Source organism: Myxocyprinus asiaticus, chromosome 5 (assembly GCF_019703515.2).
Source record: "Myxocyprinus asiaticus isolate MX2 ecotype Aquarium Trade chromosome 5, UBuf_Myxa_2, whole genome shotgun sequence".
In the NCBI taxonomy this organism is placed as follows: Eukaryota; Metazoa; Chordata; class Actinopteri; order Cypriniformes; family Catostomidae; genus Myxocyprinus; species Myxocyprinus asiaticus.
In genome coordinates this window covers 48,639,801-48,663,025 of record NC_059348.1, presented here as the reverse complement: position 1 = coordinate 48,663,025, position 23,225 = coordinate 48,639,801, and the positions used below count along the sequence as shown (strand labels likewise).

The window sequence follows — 23,225 nt, the reverse complement described above, 5'->3', positions numbered from 1 at the left end:
TAGGAACTACTGCTGCGTTACATTCAACTCTTTCAACAGTACATGGAAAGAGCAAAAGGACAGCACATAAAATTGGACTTCAAACTTGGAAAATGCACACATCCACAACTCAAATTCGTTAGATGTGAGTTTATGATGTAATATGAACATCGCGGCACCATAAGTGCCCATTCAGACTGAAAGCGTTCTTGTGTTTAAAAAGCTAGAGGCATCTCAACAAATGTAAACATGCTCTAGGTGGACATGTTTGATGTCTTTGTGCCACATCCAGCTGTCATTTTAGCATCTCATGCAGGAGCACTAGATTTTTTAGATGCCATGTCAGTTAAAAAAGAATATCAACTTTTAAAATTGCGTCTCGAGACACCTGTGTTCCATTTTAAAATGTTCGGTCTGAATGACCCCATAAGCTGGTATGACCTGGTTCTTTTCTAGCAGTAGAGCTTTGACAACAATGACAAAAGTACAATGTAGAAAATATACTTTAGACTTTGGACTTTGGAATAAATGGACCCTTAGTGTCCATCGTTGGACCCTTTTAAAATGGGCCCTTTAAATTATTTTTGAGCACTTCTGAATTATTTCTGAGCACTTTTAAATTATTTTTGAGCACTATGGTTATTGTAACAGCATTGAAATACACTAAAAGCAGTTTGTCAGACAAAAAGAGGCACTTTATGAGCTACTAAACTCAACAATCATCTCTCAAACACCTCTTCCTGTTGGATTAGTCTTGATAACTGCACAGTAGAGTGGTCAACACACAGTAAGGGCAGGTAAGATCAAGACAGGCCTGCTACAGCAAGTAGTTTTAGGTGAACGTTTTATTGCCTGCTATAAATTACATAAACAGAAGAGCATCTGAGAAGGTCCTTTAAACTGCAAAACAAATGAATACGAACACCTTGTACTGTCAACAGACGAACCATGAAAGAGAGAGAGAGAGAGAGAGAGAGAGGAAATGCATAGAGCTCCCACAGGTTCATAAACTGTGAAAGCAACAGAATTATCACATGAAAGCCCCTCATATTTAAGTTCCTGTTTATGCGTGGGTTCATACTTCTGTTGCTGATTAAGCATGGAGCTGAGTGACGACTGCATTAATCAGAGTGTCAGAGACGTTACACCTCACAGTATGTTTCCTGCCACAAACAAAACCCCATGAGCCATGTTTTAAACATCAACAACAGCATATCCACCTGTTCGTTCAATAGAGAACATCAAACAATAAGTCAAAACCCATTCACATGTACAGTACCTCATGTGAAATGCCCTAATCCTAACGCAATCGATATTAAACACATTCTTTCTGTTTGTGGACATATCGGACTGCCCAGCCTTCTCTGATCAATGCACTGTCTGAAAATCTGAAACCCGGTGAGAGATTTAATCATCCTTCATGCACTATGTGAACAGAGAAAGCTAGAAACTAACTCACCAATTATTAGGTTTCATTTAAATTCCATCAATAATATGACAGAACTGCAGAATAAGACACATAATTGTTGTAAACATAATGACTGTTGTAACAGATGTTGTTAACAGTGCCGTTCAAGAAAAAATACGCAGTTATTTGGCTCTAGTCGTGATCGGGTGAATGACTTGTCTATCCTGCTGAAAAATCCTCTTAATGGTTTTCTGATGGCTAAAACAGATCAAGCTGATTTTTAGGGTGGTTGATCAAGTGGTGGGGCCAAAGTCAACATGGTTAGAGCTAGTAGGCAACCTTGGCTAAGCTTATGGAGATCTGGTTAACCATGTCCAAAACCATGTTGTGAACTGGTTGAATACATTGGTATGACTTCATATTGTCAACAGAGAAGTGTTTTATTACAAATGGTTGTTAACCAGCTCACCCAGATCTCCATCAGCTAAACCAGGTTGGTCTACCTTTCCCAACTAGATTGACCATGTTGGTCTACCAGGTTGGCCTCAGCCCAACCAGCTTGGACCAACAAATGTACGCTCGTATAATAATAAATTCTCACATTTATTATTTCCATTTATTTGACATTATTTATTGACACTGGTTCCAAACACTGATTGAACTGGTAAAACCAGCTTGACTGCCTTAAACTAGTACAATGCGTTTTCAGAAGGGAAGAGCTTTAGTGGCAATGATGAAAACCCAATATTGATTTAATATCTGTGTGAATTTATCAAACTGATTTAAAAACATGCTTTAAACTGGTCATTAGTTGTTTCAAGCTGGTTAAGATGGTTGATCTTCTGGATGACAAGCTGGTAGAGCCATCTGGTAGATCATCTTGGACAACATAGTTAGGGATGGCAGACTACTTGCCACTTGCATTCCACTGGCTAATCTCCTGGCGACCTGAGGCCTGTACCATGAAGGTTGCTAAATTAACTCAGGGTTTCAGGATTGGTTTCAGGTTGACAAATTTAAACCAGTCCAATCAGGCTTAATTGGTACCATGATGCAGCTCATCAACTTCCTCTGTCAACTTAGGCTTCAATCCTGACTTTAAGATTAGATAACATGCTCGTGCACATGAATGAGTGACGTTAGCAGTGCACAACCAGTCATGTGAGAGAACGCGATTCACTTCTTGGAATTGACTCAGCGAGGTTTACCAATCTGCTGAAAGCTGATGATTATGAAAATAAGAATTTTAATTCATTTTAACTGTGCACAAGGCATTGTTTTAAAAATATATACACTACTGGTAAAAAGTTTTGAAACACTTAATCATTCTTTATTATATTTTTTTTTTTTTTTTTTTTTTTTTTTTCACATTTTAGAATAATAGTAAAGTCATCAAAACTATGGAATAACATAAATGGAACTATGGGAATTATGTTGTGACTAAACAAAATCCAAAATAAATCAAAACTGTGTTATATTTTAGCATCTTCAAAGTAGTCACCCTTTGCCTAGATTTTGCAGACATGTACTCTTGACATTTTCTTAACCAACTTCTTGAGGTATCACCCTGGGATGCTTTTTAAACAGTATTGAAGAAGTTCCCATCTATGTTGGGCACTTATTGGCAGCTTTTCTTTATTATTTGGTCCAAGCCAACAATTTCAAAACCTTTTTTTTTAATTACATTTTAGTTTTATAATGAAATAAATTAATATGGTGGCACAATTATATTTTTGTATACAAAACGAATTTCAAACATTTAAGTATATGCCTTCAGATCAAAAGATTTTTAAGATCATGAGAAACATTTCAGTCAAGTGTTTAAAAACTTTTGACCGGTAGTGTATATATATATATATATATATATATATATATATATATATATATATATATATATATATATATATACACACATACATGTATATAAAAATGCATTTACACTGCTCAAGAGTTCAGCATGACATCATAAAGACTTAAAACACTTGTTTATATAATATGCTTTAGACTTTGAACTCACTCTGAAGTCATCTGGGTGATGAGCTGGAGGGACGTGAAGCCGGAGTTAAGGAAGTTGTCTCTGTACTGAGACATCTTAATGGCGGCCAACCAGTCTTCAACAGAACTAAAGGTGGTAAAGTCAGGGATGGATCTGTCCAACAATGGCTGGGACGGACTGTAGAAGAAGAGAGAAAGGGAGAGAGAAAGTGAGAAAAAGCAACAAAATGATGAAACCATGTGTCAGTTTCGCTGACTTTGTGCTGAAAAATATATATTAATGATAGTAAAACCCACAAAACCTATCCATTTTGGATCTACTTTGTGGTCTCCATAAGACAAACAGCTTTAGAAAGAGAATAAACAATATTTAAATCATAAATAAGGTTTAGGGTTAGGGACAGTCTTTAGGACAATATAAGTTAATAGTCCCACAATAAAAACAAAAAAAAAACAATAAATAAATAAATAAAATAAACCAGCATAAATAATTGTGTGTGCTCACATAGTGGGTATACTGGCGACTGCTTTTAGGCTTGTGGGGTTGCGGATGAGTTTGTCGAGTGTGTTGACGATGTCCGTAAATCGTGGCCGAGCATTGCGATCTTTCTGCCAGCAGTCGAGCATCAGCTGGTGCAGAGCAGTGGGGCAGTCCATCGGTGGCGGAAGCCTGTAATCTTGCTCGATAGCGTTGATCACCTAAACACACAAAGACACAGAGAGCCGTTAACAGAGAGCCGCTCCTCCGATGATGGTCTGGTATGTTTAGTACTTTGTTGCAAGCAGCTAGCTGCTCTTTGATGTGAAAAAAAAAGATCCAGCCTAAAGTGCTAGTCTTAACTATTTTCAGCTAGTTTAGCTGGTCTCCAAGCCAGGCCAAGCTGGTCTCACATGTTGTCTTCCAACCTGACCAGATAATACGTGCTTAAAACTCCTCTAAAGCATTAAACCAGACCAGCCTTATCAGTGGAAACCAGCTACGTGGGCCAGACAGGTTTTTTTTCAGCATGACAGCATTAGTTAGCATCTCAAGTCTGTTACAAAGCAATCAGGGTGAGTTAATCTCTTCATTTTGCCTGTGTCTTGTTTTATGGATGAAGAAGTTTTGAGTTCCCTGCATGAAACACTAAATCAAGATGTACAAAAAGTTCAAGTTATTTGTTTGTTTGTTTGTTTGATTTATTTTTACATCAATGTTGACCAGCTTAACTAATTCCTCATCAGCTTGGCCAAGGTGGTTGACTTCGGCCAAACCAGCTGATAGCCCATCTGATCAACCAACTAAGCCACCTTGGACCAGCTATTGACCAAAAATGTCCAGCTTGAACCAGATGTTGTCTACAAATGACCAGCTTAGACCAGCTAAAAACTATCAGCTACCATCAGAAGTTAGGCTGATTTTTTCAACAGGGTTTGTAAATGGGTAAATTACTGAAGTAAATTGCATTATAACTTTTTAAAGGAATTTGTTGTAGTATTATCAAGTCACGTCATTTCTATTTGTATAGCGCTTTTCACAACACACATCGTTTCAAAGCAGCTTTACAGAAAATCATGCATTAACGGAAAATGAAACTGTAATATCTATAATGTCTTAGAGTCATCATTGTGTAGTTTGATTAAATATGATCGTAAATTGTGTATAAAAATAAATAATTAAATAATAATTGCATTTAGAACCCCAGTGAGGAAGCTGAAGGCGACTGTGGCAAGGAACACAAAACTCCATAAGATGTTGGTTAATGGAGAAAAATAACCTTGGGAGAAACAAGGCTCACTGTGGGGGCCAGTTCCCCTCTGGCTAACCAGCATGAATATAATGCCAATATTAGTTATTTATGTGCAGTGCAAGTCATGGTTTAAAATTTGTAAACTAAGTAAGTGTTAAGGGCCAGTGTTTAAATAAAGATTTTGTATGAACTGTGAGATTAATGACTAATGTCTTTGAAGTTCATTATGGATTAACTGCAGAAGTTCATATAGATGCATTGTCCTTTGTTAGTTGGCTGATGAAGACTTTTGTTGGCAATTAATTGATAGTCTATGTATTCCATTTTAAGAGTGTAGTCCATCATTAGACCAAGGTGATGCAGGCAGAGATCATTGAGGTGCATCACAGTTCAACCGGCAGTACATTTCGGTGAGGTCTATCCAAAGTCTAAGGTTATCAAAGTGATTACAAGTTGAAAACATGAGTCTTCTGCTATAAAGTCTTGAAATATTGTGGAATATATTTGAAAGGCTTGTAGAGAAGCAGATTATCTTTCTCCATCTTCACTTCTGGGAAAACTTAAAAAATGCACACAAATAAAAATTTACAAATCACAAAACAGGAATGGCAAGATCTTCTCTGAGCTTTTGTTTTAGAAAATAACTTCCGCAGAGATGTTTTTCAACTGCTTATTGAGATTAATTATGAAAAAAAAAAAAAAAAGGTGAGATGGTTTGCAGGTTAACGCTAGTGTTGGCTACATAATGCTAATCTGGCCAGCTGCAAAATGCCCAAAACCAACAAACAGACAAGTATGAGAGTATTTAAGACTATCATTTAAGGAAAAGTGGCTACCCCCACTTTGTACGTTTTGGCGTACTGTTGCAACGGTGCATTGAAATTTAAAAAAAAATGTTTTTTGATATTATTGAGATTGGGACTCCCAAGAACCTTTCTGCACTGATTTGGTTCCAAATGGGTGAACGGCCTTGGACTAGTTCAAATAAATGCTACAAGTTGGTTGGTTGATGGCAGCCATGTTTTTCAAGATATGCGACTATCCTCATAGAACTTGATGGCACCTTAGACAAAGACACTGCATGCAAAATGTCAAGTGGATCAGACCAACAATTCCATATTTAGAGCCATTTTTAGATTTTTACTTATTATAGTGCCACCAAGAGGCAGAGATACAAAAATATTTGTGCCCACACATAAGTGTACCAAATTTTGTGATAAAATCTCATTCCATTCAAGAGTTATCAACTATAAAAGCTGATTGGTCGATGGCGGCCATATTTTTCAAGATATGCAACTGTCCTCATAGACCTTGATGGCACCTTGGTCAAAGACACTGCATGTAAATTTTAAGTCGATCAGACTAGCGGTTCCATAGTTAGAGCCATATTAAATTTTTTTATTATTATAGTGCCACCAAGAGGCAGAGGCGTGCAATATTTTGTTTGTCCTCTGAATGACCCTATACATAAGTGTACCAAATTTGGTGCTAATATCTCAATCCGTTCAAAAGTTATAACCATTTGAGTAAAAGTGGCCACGCCCACTACATACTTTTTGGCGTACCGTTTGACAATAAATCAAAAGTTCAAAATTCCTTTAATCATTTTTCATATTGGGACTCTGCTGAATCTTTCTGCATTGGTTTGGTTCCGATTGGGCGAACGGCCTAGGACAAGTTCACTTTGAATTTTTTTCAAACAATCCAAAATAGTGGGAAAATGAGGGGGCGGAGCCAATATAGGTCAGTGCTTAAAAGATTCGCCATGATGCAAGAGTGATTTTTTCCAATCGCTGGAAAAATTTGTTTCTAGCACTTTTTTTTCTTTCTTTTTTTTTTTATTTTTTTTTTTTATTTTTTTTTTATTTTTTTTTTTTTCAGGTGGAATTCTACCATCCCTGAAAGTTTCAAGTCTCTAGGCCTTACAGTTTGGTCTGCACAATCAGTTTTAGTGCAGAATAATAATATTAATAATAAAAATCCAGACAAAAGCAGTAGGGTTTCTAGCCATTCAGGCTTGAATCCCTAAATATTTGAGGATCAATATACAGTACTCTCTGTTCTCTCCAAAGCAGAGTCTGTATGGCTTTTCACGGGACTGTAGTGAGAACTGGGCTTTGACTGGTGACTGCCAGAGTGCTGTCTGTTCTGAATTGGAGATGTTATAATGTTTGATTATGCTGATATGTTAATTTAATATATATATAAAATAAATAAATAAATAAATAAATAAATAAATAATTGATTCAACTTGATTCAATCATGGACAGTGGTTCCACATGTTTGAAAGGAGTTTTTAAATTTTATTAGTTTAAAATTACCATGTAATCTCAATTTAAATACTTCAAGTAGATAGAACCTAACTGAATCGAGTAAAAACATAATTGTTAAATCAACTCAAATGAATCTCTTTCAGTTACATGTTAGCATGTTAAATGCATGCTGGTGGGAAGTACTGCTGAGTGCAGTTTGGTCACTATGCTATTATTAGTACAGCAATTGCTCAATGGATAAAGCAATAAGTAGAATACACAATGTGTATTTGTCCTCAACTTAAACTCAAGCTCCACTCTTCACCAGAATGGGAACCCCCAATACAGCAACATAACGGAAACTCTTCTAAATCTCAACATAACAAAACATTAAGCACTAAACAAGTCCCCTTTGTATTCATCTTGCACAAAGACACATAAAATAACACTTGATTTTAACATTTATTTTCTTTATTGAGTCCCACGCAAAGCATGCTGGGAACTAGAAATCCACTGCTCAGTTTCAGTTAACAAAAGAAACAATAATCAAGTAATGCTGACAAGACGTGTTTTCTCATTAAAACAACTTAATTAATTTAGGTTCACTTAGTTTACATGCATTTTTTAAGTAATATGAACATAGGAGGATTAAGTAAAACTGGCGATGGTGAAAGTTTTTATTTATTTTTTTTATTATTTTTTTTACACTTCATTTGGGATTAAATGATTGTAAAGACTAAGAATCTAGATGATCAAGTGTGTGATAGTTGGAAAAACATTTGACCAGAAGACTTCAGTCTTAGTCAACCTGCATCTTTTTTTTTTTTTTTTTTTTTTTGGTGGATATGCGTCTGTGCCTGTTTTAAACACTCTGTACAACTGTATCAGACAACTTTATTCTTTCATAAGATGCTTTTCATGAATATTTAACCATCAAATCTCAGACAGCATTAGAAAGTTCATGCACAGACAGTCCATTACATCTTCAGGCACCTTTCTTTTACAGAGAGATTAATATCTCCATTTAATCTTTCTTTGTTCCGAATGTACATCTCTTTAAATGCTCAAATCACTGATGTGAGTTCCGCAGTCATTGCATTCATGAGTTTCACAGGTTTCTACAAGAGAGTTTTGCGTCTCTGATGTGTTAAACGTATGCTAAAATGTTTAGGGAATTTGTTTGCATTTCCAGTATTTTCTGAAAATCCCCCTGAGAACCTTGAACAAGTCTGCTGTATTCACAATACGAACAGGAAAATGTCTGTCTGTGCTGAACTACAGAAGCTGGAAGATGCAAAGCCAGAACAATTTGGTGGTATTTAGATTCAAAGGCAGTGAATTTGCAGCAACAAATCACCTAAAAGCCATTCATTTTGAAAGCGTTTTAACTTAAAGCAAACAAAGAAATGCAATTGTCTGACTACGGTTGGAGATTACTATTTGTCAGATCCTGGATCAACATCATATGTTGGTCCAGGAACATCATTACTATCGAAGAAACACTACTAACACCCACACTAACTATAGCCTACCCCTAAAATTACAGGGGAATGGTAAGAATGGTTTTAAATTTAACAATGTGTAGCCTATAATTTGTTGGCTATACCACATAGGACCTTATATTCCTATTTGTCCCCGCCTGACAATGGCCCTGGTCAGTTCCATCTTAAGGGAAACTCACATCTTGGTTGCTCATGTCCCAGTAGGGTCTCTCGCCAAAGGACATCACCTCCCACATGACGATACCGTAACTCCAGACATCACTAGCAGAAGTGAACTTCCTGTATGCAATCGCTTCTGGCGAGGTCCATCTCACTGGAATCTTTCCACCCTGAAAAAAAAAACAAACAGGAAAAATTTAATGAGAACTGGGATGCTATCATATGGATGGTGTCAGTTTAATTCCCTGGAATTTGTGCATCTACTGTACATACCATTTACTGTATGTACACACATAATTTTCACATGCACAACCTGAAAATAAGCCGTTTGAACAACACTAATACGCAACTAGGGACTTCAGACATGAAATCAAGGAGTTTCTATATCCATCTCAACATTTAATATTTGCAAACAATGAAATGCATTTGCATTTTTTAAATTCAGCACAACTGAATTAAATTATTTGTGTTCTACAAAACACCATGGGGAGAAAAATCAGACGATCTCTCTAATGGGGCTTTTCCATTGCACGGTATGGCTCGAATCGACTCGACTCTGCTTGCTTTTTGGGGGTTTTCCACTGTGGATAGGACCTGGTACCTGGTACTTTTTTTAGTACCACCTTGGTCGAGGTTCCAAGTGAGCCAAGCTGATACTAAATGTGATGTCAAAACCCTGCAGATCACTGATTGGTCAGAGAGAATCGTCACTACCAGCATCACTGGATTTGCGACACGGGACATCAACCCGCTAGTTTTAAAGTTAGCAACAGCAATAGCAGTATCATTTGTTCACGTGACTTTCGAATTGTAAAAAGAAATGGCCGTGCGCAAAACCACGCCGTGGTAAATAAACGAGGTACAGACATTCCTCTCATTAGTAGACGAGTAGAGGATCCAACGAGAGCTGGATGGGGCGACGCGATACGAAAAAGTATTTCAGGAAGTGTCTCAGCAGCTTTTGGCCACACACGGCTACCACCGGACCTACCAACAGTGTAGGGAAATTTAAAAAAAAAAAACGTAAAAGTGACTACAGAATCATCAAAGACCACAACAGCCGGAGTGGATCAAACAGAAGAAAGTGGAAGTGGTTCGACCAAATGGACGCTATCTATGGTTATAGACTGGCGAGCAATGGGAGGGAGAGTGCCCTGGACTCGGCCACGCCGTTGTTGGAGTCCACGATGGAGGATGGTATGTTTTGTTATGTTAACTCAATATTCTGCTTGAAAGCTTCACTTTTAGTTGACCAGCTACTGGAAAGCTTGCTTCTAAAACAACCAGGCCAGTTTAACTGTTACACTTGTGTAAAATCACCATGCAACAACTGCTTTATGCAGCACAATGAGCTAGTTGCTAACAAATAGCGGTCGTGCTTTTGTTTATGGTCAGTAATGTTCTTGAGTTGTTGTTGCTAGTTTGTTTTGTGTCGCAGTAATTCGTGCAATAAAAGCAAATTGTACAAACTTTCTGTTTCAGTTTCAGATGTGTTTATGTCACGTTTAAGATGATGTCACAGCAGTAGAGGCGGCACAACTATGATGATCAGCCTATAATCCCACCCACGTTGAGGCTGCACTAAACTGCAGTGGAAAAGCAAGCTCAGAAAAGTAAAGCGAGCAGAGTCGAGTCGAACCGTAACGTGCAGTGGAAAAGTGTCATAACACTACACACACAAAACACTCTGTGGAGCATTTCTGTTTGTAATTGGTCTACCTGAGGCTGGATTTATGTGTCTCACTGATTATAACTGACAGCAGCTTGTTTTAAATTTCCACCCTCACACAAACATTCTCTTTCTCAAACACACAGAGACCTGATTTGAGAAACCACATGCTTTATGTTCCAGTCTAATGATGTCAATTAGTTCAGTCCTGCAACTGACATCCGCCAGAAAAGCAATTAAAATGATATGGAAATGCATGCCAGAAAACACAAAGGTTTGAGGTTTTGCCCACAAGTGAGATTTGACAGCTAGAGCAGATGGGAAGATTTGCAGTAAATAATGCAGAGCTGCAGTGTGTAATTTCTGCACCAAACAGAACTGCACATATAATGACTATTATCAAACAAAATTCAGACACTCTCCCATAAATGGTCATCCAAACAAGTAGTTCCACTCCAGACTCATGCCTTTGGTTAAGCCAATGTTGCTAGGGTAGGTCTAGTTAGGCTGCACATACAAACAAATTGCAATGAGCACATGACGTATTAACTTTTTTATAGTATTTTTTTTTTTACCATGCATGTTTTGGAGCATGTGATCACTATATGCTGTCATTGTATGGAAAAGAGCAGAGTGAAAATTCTTTAAAACTTCTACTTTTTTGTTAATATGGATATGGAACATCATGACGGACTGTAAATAATGACAGCATTTTGATTTTAGTGTGAACTACCCCTTTATAATAGTTCTATGTCTCCTTATTTTAAATGCGACTCTGGTTTCTAATAATTGCACTTGCTATGTAGAGAAAACTAAATAAAAACAAAAACATCACATTATCAAATTATGTGACAGTATAATAAGACTATACACAAAATGTAATAATCAAAGAGCTCTCCCCCTCTCTCTACAACCCTTTTATCTCTTCATTTTTATTAATCTAATGTTAGGTGTGGAAACAGTGATGAAACAGTGGTCATGGAAGGACAGACGCCTGTTTGGAGTTTAAGTCACTCTTTCCCGGACAACACTTTGGATTACAATTGCACCATGTCACTGCTTTAAAGGAATTATATGCTTTTTGGAGCTTTAGAGTTCTGGCCACTATTCACTTGCATTGTGTGGACCTACAGAGCTGAGATATTCTTCAAACTTTTTTAGTTTGAGTTCTGCTGAAGAACGTAACACATCTAGAATGGCATGAGGATGAGTAAGTGATGAGAGAGTTTATTTCTGGTGAACTATTATTTTAATGCCTTTTCTAAACATCTTTCTCTATATCCCTCTTTATTACAACCAGCTTCACCAGAAAGACCTTGCTTTTCTACTTCCTCTAGTTCGATTGGTCACATTGAGAATTTAAAGATGAACGGGCCTGAAAACAAGTGCACCATCATCCTATTTGAAATTCACTTACAAAGTTCATATCAGTGTTCCCAAAAGAGTTATAGATGTACTATGAAGACATAATCTAATGTTCAAAACACAAAGTTATCTCGCCAGTTCGGGTCTAACTGCTTTTATATTAAAACCCTTGGCCATTCGCTTATTCTTTGGGCCCCCAGATCTTATTTTCCTTTATCTCCTTCACTGGCATTAATTTAAAATTCCAATCTAATTTGTGGCACAATAACATCAGCTGGCAAATCTGATGGTAACCGCATCAAGGGAGGTGGTTTAGACAGCAGCAGGCTAACAGCGTATCACTAAACTTTCGCCCCCTCTTCCCGGTCCCATACCGCCTCGCCACCACCCACATGCCTGGCGGAGACAGTGCAAATTAAACCACGCTTACCTAATCCTTTATCATCCCACTTTCCCTATTTCCCATCCTGGATGTTTAATATTAGATCATGACCTTGTCTTTCATAACCAGCTTCAGTTTTCCTTTTTTTCTGTGACTCGCTTGTTCTTTCTTTCCATCGAGATTTCTTTGTGCATAAATGAAAGATTGCTTGTATGCCGCAGAATCCTAAAAGAGGTTTTCAGAGGGATCATGAAGTCACAAGTTCTTTCAGACGGTAATGTGCCTGTGCCACATGCCAAAGGTCACAGGTCAGATGCCATGTTTAAATCATGACTGAATTTGAGGATGGTCACAAGTCTGGTAAAATGGGGTTCACACCACTTCTCAGTTTGATATCAGGCCATAACTCATGCACAAATCTGCTCGCCGTTAACATTTTACAAGGCTGGGGAGAGTCAAGGGCGTATAAACGGAAATTGAGATGTGATTGAATTCAAAGATTAAATTCACCAAAAGTTCCAATTATTAAACTTGTAAAATGCGAATTTTCCCACATTGTTTGTGCTACGGATATGAATGATACCTCAAGTCCTGAGTCTTATTGAGTAGAGTTGTGCTATTACTTTTTTAAGCAATCAGACTTTTTCCTGATAGACTTTGGAAGGAGGGAACCGAGCCATATCTAGGGAACAGAATTGTGTGCACTTCTATACACCGCCTCCTGTTTCTCATTCACTGAAGTCTCTCTTATTCCAGTTGTTCCCAAATTGTTCATGAAAGAAGATCTGCTAACCAACTGAATGAGAAGAGAACGCATGTTGTTCGGTCAGTTCGGAAATAAGGTTCAACAAGAAAAGGGGCCGGGTTAATTATGAGTAAAAATGACTGATGACCATACATTGCAATGACAAATATGTTATTGAAACTCATAATTATTTTTTGGCCAGCATTGTTGTCTTTGCCGTGAATGACTCTGTGCTTTTAGTTTAATGCAATGGACTTCCCGAAAACTTTCCACCAGATTCACGAACATTTTGTATTCCCCAGATTTGATAATAAAATGCGTGTATGTTTGTGAATACAGCATGCGTGCATGTTAATTCACAATTACCATAATCCACACCCATGAAAACGGCATATAAGGAAGGTTTCAGACAGAGGTTATCATCAGAGGTTCTTTTGTGAATTAAACAGTCCAAGACATCAATAAAAATGGTTTAATATGAAGCTTTGGTGTAAAAAGATTTCAGTTTGTATGTCCACCACCATTAACCTTCTCTGGTTTGGTTCAGCACATCGCTAACGTCATTGGTGAAACTTCTTGAGTAAATCCAAGAATGTATAAAGATATACTTCACTTGCAAATGTAAAAACCATATGTTATCAACTGAATATGATTTACCCATGCCTATATTAAATTCTGAAACCTAAATTATAGAGCTCATATAAAAAATATTCAACCAGTAGAGGGCACAATTTATTGTATTTATTTTTTCGAGAAAATCAAACGCAAACAGCGCCTTTCCATGAACCGTTCACAACATGTCAAGATCTCCTGCTGGAAAAACGATAAGCAGATTTGGTGGGGGGGGGTGGGGGGGAATAAAACAGAAAAGAAATGTCTCTAATTTATGACAGACCGGCTTTATCAACAATTAACAAAAATTTATTCTGTTCGTGTTTCATGAATGAGGCCCATTGACTCATAAAAGACACTCAAAAAACGTAAAATATGCTTATTTGTCACTACCTACAGACACAAAGGAGCAATTTGCAGAAATGGTCGACAAACCAGTGAACGAATCTGAGCAAATCTTTTTGGTGAATGGATTAAAAACACTAGGATTAAAAGTCACTGGGACAAATCATACATAAACCCCATCAAAACAGAATATCATAGAAACTTGGGCCAGTATGCAACGACCTAGAAAACACCCAAAACTCCATGGCAACTGCACAGAAAATGTAAAAATCTAGTGCTACTCCACAATTCAATCAAAAACCATCTTGCTTGGCAAAGAATAAAGAAGCCTTTTATTCAGAATGAATGTGATTCTGTGACACTGACCTTGAGACTCTTGCCACTAAATCCTGTTTTAGATTATTAGGATCATTAAAGAAGATCTGTTCTGAGATCAGGAGAGTTTAAGAAGCGTAAAATGAGCACACATGTTCTTAACAGCTGCATTGTACACAGGACTGATGCACACACACACACAGATGGGGAATGTAATAACTGTAGGGCTTATACTGGCTTAATTACCTGACAATATTTATCAGACATACCACACACACAAACACACACACACACACACACACACACACACACAAACACATGCGACACACACACACAGATACATTTATCTTCTCTCACCCTTCCTATAATGTAATGTAGCACATGAACAGCGTGTATGTACAGTATACTCTGTTCTAACTCTGATGGTGGTAAGATAGCTATCTTGCATTCAATACAAAAGTTAGCCTAATGCGGCATGCCCACAGACTGTTTATGGAGTGTCTTATATGGATACATATTACAAAATGGCAAGACCTTACTCAAAATGCAAGCTCTGATCTTCTTGGCTGGCTTTACATAATTAACCGGGATCAAGGGTGCACAGGTTTTAAAAGTCATAAAACAAAGTAATATGTACAAAGTACCAGGCTGCTACAAGGAGCACTCCGAGGGAGAACTAGTAGTTCGATTTGTCCAAAATAGCCAGGCTCATGACTTCAAATCTTAATATATTCAAGGGTTTTGTTTCAGGTCCTTAAACATTGTTTTTTTTTTTCCTGATCCGACTCTAGTTTTAATACCAAAAACAATTTCACTGTAACATACAGATCCATCACTTTCGTCACTTGACACTGCAGACAGTCTGTCTTAAAGATCAAATTTGAAAAACAAACGGAATTGACTGCAATGAAAACAAAGCCATAGTAGCAAGTAAACAAGATATCGTGGAGCTCTAAATGATTTCCAATTATTACTTGCACCTAAACATCCCATACGAAAACATAGCTTAGCGATTCTTGACCAGAATAAGCTACAATGTATACACTAGACTTACTGTCGATAGTCAAAAGTCTGGTTACACTAGACTATACAAATACATGAGATACTACATAACATCAGAAAGCCTGTTTTTCTAGAGATAATTTTCAACTCCTGAAGCTGGGAAGGAGAAGCAAGGGAGAATCAGACATACAGACAGAATGACGGAGGGGTACAGAATTAAAATTGTGAACACAGAGAGGAATGACAGAATGAAGATGTCAAATCTACTGTCAGGCATGTCAAAAAACAAAACAAAAACATAAACGTCCCCCTTTGGGTGGAACGGAGATTAAGAGGAAAATACAGAGAAAGAGAAAGTGACAGAGAGGCGGGTGGCAGGCTGTGGGAGAGTCACATATTCAGATTGCACCTCAGTGTAAATAACTTTATTTTCCATTTGTGGCACACAGCCACTGCATATGTCATGCTGACTGAGAAAGGGATATTTCTGTGTTTACGCTGAGAAAGTGAGGGACATTTCTTTACTTTTTCCCTTTCAATTTAACTCCCTTCTCTCTGTCATCTCCTTCGGGACCAAGAATCCTCCTGTTTCGGGTAAGAAGCTGTTTTTTGCAGTGGCATTGGAATTTGTGTATGTATATAAGTTTTTAGACCAAGATTTCTGTACCTCCAAGTCAGACATAGCATATAAATTAGCTGTAAACAAATTTAAAACATTACATTGCTAAAGAGAGAGTGACCTCTAACATGGATGGATGGATGGATAGACAGCCATACTACCAAAGACAGTTTAGCCCAAGACAGAGACACTTGGATTACAATGAATGGGAGAAATTGGCACAGCCAATATGGCGGATGTAGAAAAGGGAATCTCGCCTTACATGTAAAAGAGCCAATCATTTTTTGATACAGACATCGCCTGACAGTCAGCTTGAGAATGCACACGTGCATTAGCTGGACCAGCCTGAAAAATAAAGTTTTTATTTTTTTTTTTGTGATCTGAGCTAAAGAAGCATAATTTATGATACCATTGTTGTCAGATTTAATTGCTGATTTGAAATATGTTCTTTGATCATAATCTTGACCAACTGTTTTGGACATTCCGGTCTTTCCCCATTCAAGTAGACAGGAGCTGTACTTTTATGCCGCTTGTATACATAGAAAATAGCTGACAGAGAGCGTTCCAAATATGGCCGCAGAATGGACAGACTTGCCTTGCAAGGGACATTGGTTCTACTCTGTGGCACAAATCCAAACTGCCCCTGAAATGGTACAGTTTGACAAGACGAGGTCAAAAAAAAACCATGAGGAATAGGAAGATAATTATTTTAGAGATGGCATGTTGATGTGCTAAATCAGCTGCCGTCAGCTTCCTTCCTGATCTCTCAGACTTGCCTAATGCTGCCAAACTCAGCTCAGTACAGCGGGGTCAGGGAGGAGGGGGCATCAGGCAAGGTAATGTGAGGTGTCTAAAAATGTATGGATCCTTCTCACACCAAAATGCGAGAGGTCAAGGGGTCAGTTCCAAGCCAACTTGAAATAATGACAAAAGCAGAAAAACAATAATAAACATGATGTTTTCTGTCAGTGTTTTTCCCTCTGAGGCTTTAATGTTTTAATTGCTTTGTGTATAACAAACACAATTAAACAAAAATTGTCTGCTTAATCGGCCTGACTGATATATCAGTCTATCACTAGTACTAAACAATTATTATTAACCCCTAACATTGCCTTCAAGCCTGTGTGAGTTTATATTTTATTTGACTAAGCTTTACACCTTAGGCATAGTCCATTTTAATCTGGGTAAATTTCAAAATATATATATATTTTTTTCTCTACGTTTTGGCCTTCCGTCCACACTGAGACAGCACATTTGCATTAGAGTGAAGACTGGGAAAACAGAGATATTCTAAAACAAAGACATATTTGTTGTCATGTGAAGCAGTCATGTGATCCACTAGACCCAAAACAATCAAGATGGCGGCCCATGTTGTAGCGGCGTTGTTGTGCCTGCTATCCTCATTGATAGCATTCCTTAAGATAAATGTTACTTTGTACAACCTTCACACTGCATTCCTTCAAAGGCGACGGGAAGTATACTCAGAATTGCTTTCCAGTGGCGGAACACAAAGCCAATTGCGTTTCAGACCGTACATGCGATTTAAGGGGATTTAAGTGTTTTCAGATGTTTCAGTGTGGACGAGCAACATTGTTGAAAACAGCAATGTGGACAGAGATAATTTTGAAATGAAATAGCCCTTTTCAAATATATCTGGATTAATGTGGACGTAGTCTCAGTTACTGATTTTTGAATAATGCATCATTGCTCAATCGCAGCCTTGATCAAGCTAGGAAAAATCAAGAAAAAAACTTAAATTCTAACCCCATCAGTAAGGAAGACAGCAACGTCGCATCAGTATCACACCCCTGTTCACACCTTTGCCGCATATTCCTGTCAATCAACAGTCACTGCAGGACATCCTGTTTATGAATGGAGGCTGCTTTTGGGACTTAATGAGCTTTCACATGTTTTAAGAAAGACAAAACGTTAGCTAAATATTCCCAGCCTGTCGTTTCATCTCCTTATCATCCATGACACATCTCCACTTGCTGGCGTCTTCGCTATCTGCCACTGAGAAACCATCCAAGTGTAAACAAGATGAAATTGTTTGCTTACAATGCACGGGACATTTTGATGAGACGTCTGAAGTGAATTTAAAATACATTCAATAAAGGATGTGACCCAGGGCTGTTTCTCTCTAGTGCGGGAGGAATTATACTTCGAAACGGTTGACCTGCTAAAAGTGTGATTGTCAATGCATCGGTGCCTCTGAAACCAGCCAGAATACATAAATCATGACAGGGTCAGATAAGACGGAACAAGACAATGAATTATTATCAGTAACCTAGATAATTATGAACACAGCGAATTCATGACAGTAAAAAATACAACAGCGCTGTGGATAGAAAGTCTTTAAGAAGGTAAGAGAAAGTAGTATTTCATTTTAATATTGAAGATCTGCAGCACGGTGGGGCTAATGATGCCCTGGATGCCTATTAATGATACAGTACAGAATTTGAATACTCTGAGCACTCCATTTGGAAGGCAGGCCATTGGAAGTCCGGTCACTTGGCTTTGATCAAACACATCCAGAATTTAAATGGTGCTCTTTCCAGAAAAAGGTGACATCATGTCAGAGAGATACTGCACTGTTTTTTTCATGAGAGGCTACGAAGAATAAAGGGAAACTAGACTTTAACATTATCTGAAAATGTGATTGGTGCTTGCTCAAAAAGCTGCAAAATTGAAGGGGGCTTTAGAGAAAAACTGCCAACAAGTGTGACAAAAATGCCAATGTAATAATAATAATAAAAAAATAAAAAATATTTGTAAGATCTGCTATTTCTTTATATTAAATTCTAGGCCTAATTATACATACTGTAATATGACATACAATATGAGTTGTTTATTTATTTTTGCATGTAAGAGGTAATAAATTCCCAATTTAATTATTACTCAAGTGGACAGATTATGTCGATATTTAGGTTACATTGAAAAAAATAAAATAAAAATAATACAAAAAATGCTCTCATTAAAGTAAAAAAACAAAACAAAAACACTAAAAATCAAATCCATGGGTAAAATATTGCCCTTTAATGGAAAAAAAAAAAATAATTTCTGACAATGATTGCTATGCAGTTGCTATAAAGTAATATATATATATATATATATATATATATATATATATATATATATATATATATATATATATATATATATATATATATTCATATTTCTATTCAAATGCCAGGATGTTCTGGTTGGTTTCTACTGTATTTAAATATATATATATATATATATATATATATATATATATATATATATATATATATATATATATATATATATAATTTAAATACAGTAGAAACCAACCAGAACATCCTGGTGTTTGAATGCCTGTTGTTACACTAATAAGCACACGAGGCAGATTAGAATGAGAAAATAAGAGCAAAACATAAGGAATTTAGGGGCAAAAGGTGACAGGAAATTAGACAGTGCTTGCCTTTTCAATTATACCAAGCTACAGCGCCAAACATTGCACCTATTTCCGGTTTCAAATTAAATGGGATGTCTGACAAGCCTGAACAATGTCTTACCAGTGAGCTGGTGTAGGTGGGGTCAGAGGTGTCTTCCTGCAGATAACGGGACAGGCCAAAATCCGACACCTTACACACGAGGTTGCTGTTGACCAGGATGTTGCGGGCGGCGAGGTCTCGGTGGACATAATTCATCTCTGACAGATACTTCATCCCTGCTGCAATACCCCTCATCATCCCTACCAACTGGATCACTGTAAACTGCCCGTCATTTTGCTGAAACATCAACACAGAAAGAGCCAAAGTTGAATGATGCTCATCAGCAGGATCAAACAGACTTAGATCGTCAAGTGTGAAAATGCCCTAAGACTGCAAGTCCATTCTCAAGTAGGAGTTACTCCAAATATTGTCCAGGGAGACTTTCCTTACAATTAGTGTTATATCAAAGTGCTATAAGTTGCTTTGAGCCATGGCTGTACTTCTATCTTTTATAAAATAAGTTAATTAATAAACTTATCTCTGCATACAGAGACAGAACCTTTAATCTTTTGTATGAACAGCAGCACATAATATATAAAGATCTTGTGCAGTTACGTGACTATAAAAGAGACTATATCAACCTCTTCAACAGTGGCTATGTCTATAACGCATTTAAAACACACATCAGGGTATCTTACAGCCCTCAAACATTCGTCGTAACTTCTGAACACAGCCACGATGTTGCAGAACTGAGGGGAAACACTTTGACCAAACACACGATAACAAACAGGGGTGGGAGGGTGGATCGTTGGCGACGCTACTTGGATGTGGTGGATTTGTAAGCCGACTTCAAAGAGGGCCCTTTATTATGGCACCAGATCAAAGCTCGGCCAAAACCAATCCATGAAATTGGGAGAGAAATGGGCTGAACATTGATTAAGCAGTATAGTCTTCCACACCATAAAGAGAGATATAGAAACGGAGAGAGACAGAGAATGTGTGTATGGGTTGTTGAACTCACCCTGAGGAAGGAGTCAAGAGCTCCATTTTCCATGAACTCTGTGACGATCATGACTGGCCGGCTCTTGGTGACCACGCCCTCCAGACGAATGATGTTGGGGTGGTCGAATTGCCCCATGATTGATGCCTCTGACAGGAAGTCCCGTCTCTGCTTCTCAGAATAGCCCGCCTTCAGTGTTTTGATGGCAACATAGATCTCTCGTTTTCCAGGCAGTTTGAGTCGACCTTTATACACTTCCCCAAACTCACCTGAGGCGAAGATGGATAAAACAACATTTATGCCAAGGAAACCAACAAGGCTTACACTGTTCAAACTACCAGTCATCTTAAAATGGTAATAAAGGGATAGTTCATCCAAAAAGGACAATTCTGTCATAATTTACTCACCCAGAGTGTCATTCTAAACCTGTTGGACTTTTAAATTTTTTTATTTTTTTTTTAAATGCAGAAACAAAAAAGAAGATGCTTTAATGAATATCCCAGTCCGTCTTTTCAACACAATGGCAATGGATAGTGCCTCACTTTAGAGCTTAAAAAAATAAAACATTTTTAATTTTCCTTGTCAATGGCTGTGGCGACTCCTGCTCTACATCCTTGCAACGCATCAATGGAACCTATTAGGCAAATGGAAACTGTAGAAATGTTAGCAGCCTTAGACCATTTGGACAAAATCATCTGATGAATGATTTATTATATGGTACATTTCTGTTCTGGGCTGTATTTTTCAAAAGCAATGCAAGCTTACGTTGATTGTAGAAACCATTGGCGCCAATGGTTTCTACGATCTACTTAGGCTTACAATACTTTTGTGAAACACAGCCCTGGTCAATTCAAGGCATTTTGATATTGCTTAATTCTAGTCCAAAGCATAAAGTAATATTATCCTTAAGAACATATAATAAAGTATGTATAATAGTTTGTATAATAAATTCAAACTTAGAATTAATAATCAATGAAATCTTTCTTAACTAAAATTTAATCGTTTATACCTAAAGAACCTCCATACATTTTAAAGCATTTTAGTACTTCTCAGGATGGGGTATCTCAAATGTTGTAGGTTCAGTTCTCACAGAGAACTCAATAGTAGGGAATAACACAAGTTATTGATAGATTTGTTTCCCTCAGCAGGGGAGAGGAGCTTACCCTTACAGCAGGATGGGACCTAAACTGGAGCTGTTGGGGTGGCGGTGGGTGAAGCAATGCAGCATAATGAACAATGAGAGACAGCTGTGTTACCTTATAAGGCAGGGGTCGGGAACCTATGGCTCGCGAGCCACAAGTAGCTCTTTGTTAAAAATCAAGTGGCTCGCCGGGTGTCTCACCATTCACCAACACGTGATCGTTTAAAACTTTCTAGAAAGAATTTTCCAGCAGAAAGTGTGGGAGCGATTGGAAAGCTTGAATTCAATGACATTGTTTTGATTTCCTTTCTTCCAAATTTGTCGTACAGCCTACTCCTGGTGAACAAGGTTTGAAATGAACAGCCGCTGAGTATTTTGCTGATGTACCAGCCACTGTGGAAGGCGACCAGTAAGACTTCTTGGAGTGATATATTACAAGAAATTAGACACAAAGATGCGTGTTTGACGAAACGTGATTATATTTTGAAGAACAGACGAAAGAAAAGCCGCCGATGCGCGTCTGATTTTATATGTGCGCAGTGAGCGCCACTGTTCACTAGTGCAATAAAAGCGCTTCTCCTAGACACACACATGCATAGAGTTCTGGGCCTCATATCCCAATAACTATTGATCTTAGCTGTTAAGAGCATTTTCTACAAGCGATTTTATGAACGTTAGTTTTTTTTTATGTGCACCCAGGGTGTGAAATAGCACCCGCCACCCGCAAAATACGACGTTGCTGAATCCAGTTCGCAAGCTCCTCCTCCAAAAGTATTTCATGTGCGAGTAATTTTGCTCAGGTGGGTGACCTGTAAGACATCTCGGAGTGACACATGACAACAAATGCTGTTAGTCAAAAAGATGCGCTTGAAGAAACACACTTTATTATATTTTTAAGAACAGACAAAAGAATAGCCGTCGGTGCTCGTGTCTGATCCTCTGTTTGTTCTGAGGAGTGCAACGGGACCCTATCTCGTGGAGCAAGCGCATGTAAAGAGTTGTCACTCCTTTTTCTCTGTTTCATTCGACTTAAAACTGTTTGCAAGAATAATGTTATCTATGAGAATGCTGCAAATGATCTCCGATCATCTCGTGAGGTACTGTGAGTTTTGTTTTATTTCCACGGAGCAGTTCGCTCTTACACATTGTGACACAACTCTGCAGGTTCAATAATATATACAGGTCTCTTTGTATTAAAGAAACAAAGACGAAAGTGATCATATCATAAAATAATACAAGAAACGTTCACCTTGAACCTGAAATTTAGTTCTATTTTCTTTTCTTTAGGCAGCATTAACTGTATTACCAAAACGCGATAAGAACACATTGGCAGCATTTTTTGGGAACACAGGGGAATTTATTAGGCTTCTTTATTATGATGATTATTAGCTTTACATTTATAATTGTCTTTAGTTCTTTATTTGTATGCTGTTAGCAATTTTCCACCCGTTGCTGCGTACTGATACTTGCGCGATAGCAAATGGAGCCGTTTTATGGAGACCTGCACAAAATGAAGTCATTTTATGGAGACCTGCACAAACACGTGT

General features: G+C 37.7%; 1 protein-coding gene across 1 annotated transcript in view; it reads right to left on the bottom strand.

Moving 5' to 3' along the window:
- LOC127441099 (ephrin type-B receptor 1-B-like) overlaps positions 1-23,225 on the bottom strand; it is a 421,097-nt gene that overhangs the window by 5,040 nt on the left and 392,832 nt on the right. The window contains exons 11-15 of the mRNA XM_051698281.1: positions 20,559-20,806; positions 19,619-19,834; positions 9,046-9,195; positions 3,888-4,081; positions 3,405-3,560 (exon numbers count right to left, since the gene is read on the bottom strand). Of these exons, the coding sequence (XP_051554241.1) occupies positions 3,405-3,560; positions 3,888-4,081; positions 9,046-9,195; positions 19,619-19,834; positions 20,559-20,806 (964 nt within the window). The remainder of the gene's footprint in view (positions 1-3,404; positions 3,561-3,887; positions 4,082-9,045; positions 9,196-19,618; positions 19,835-20,558; positions 20,807-23,225) is intronic.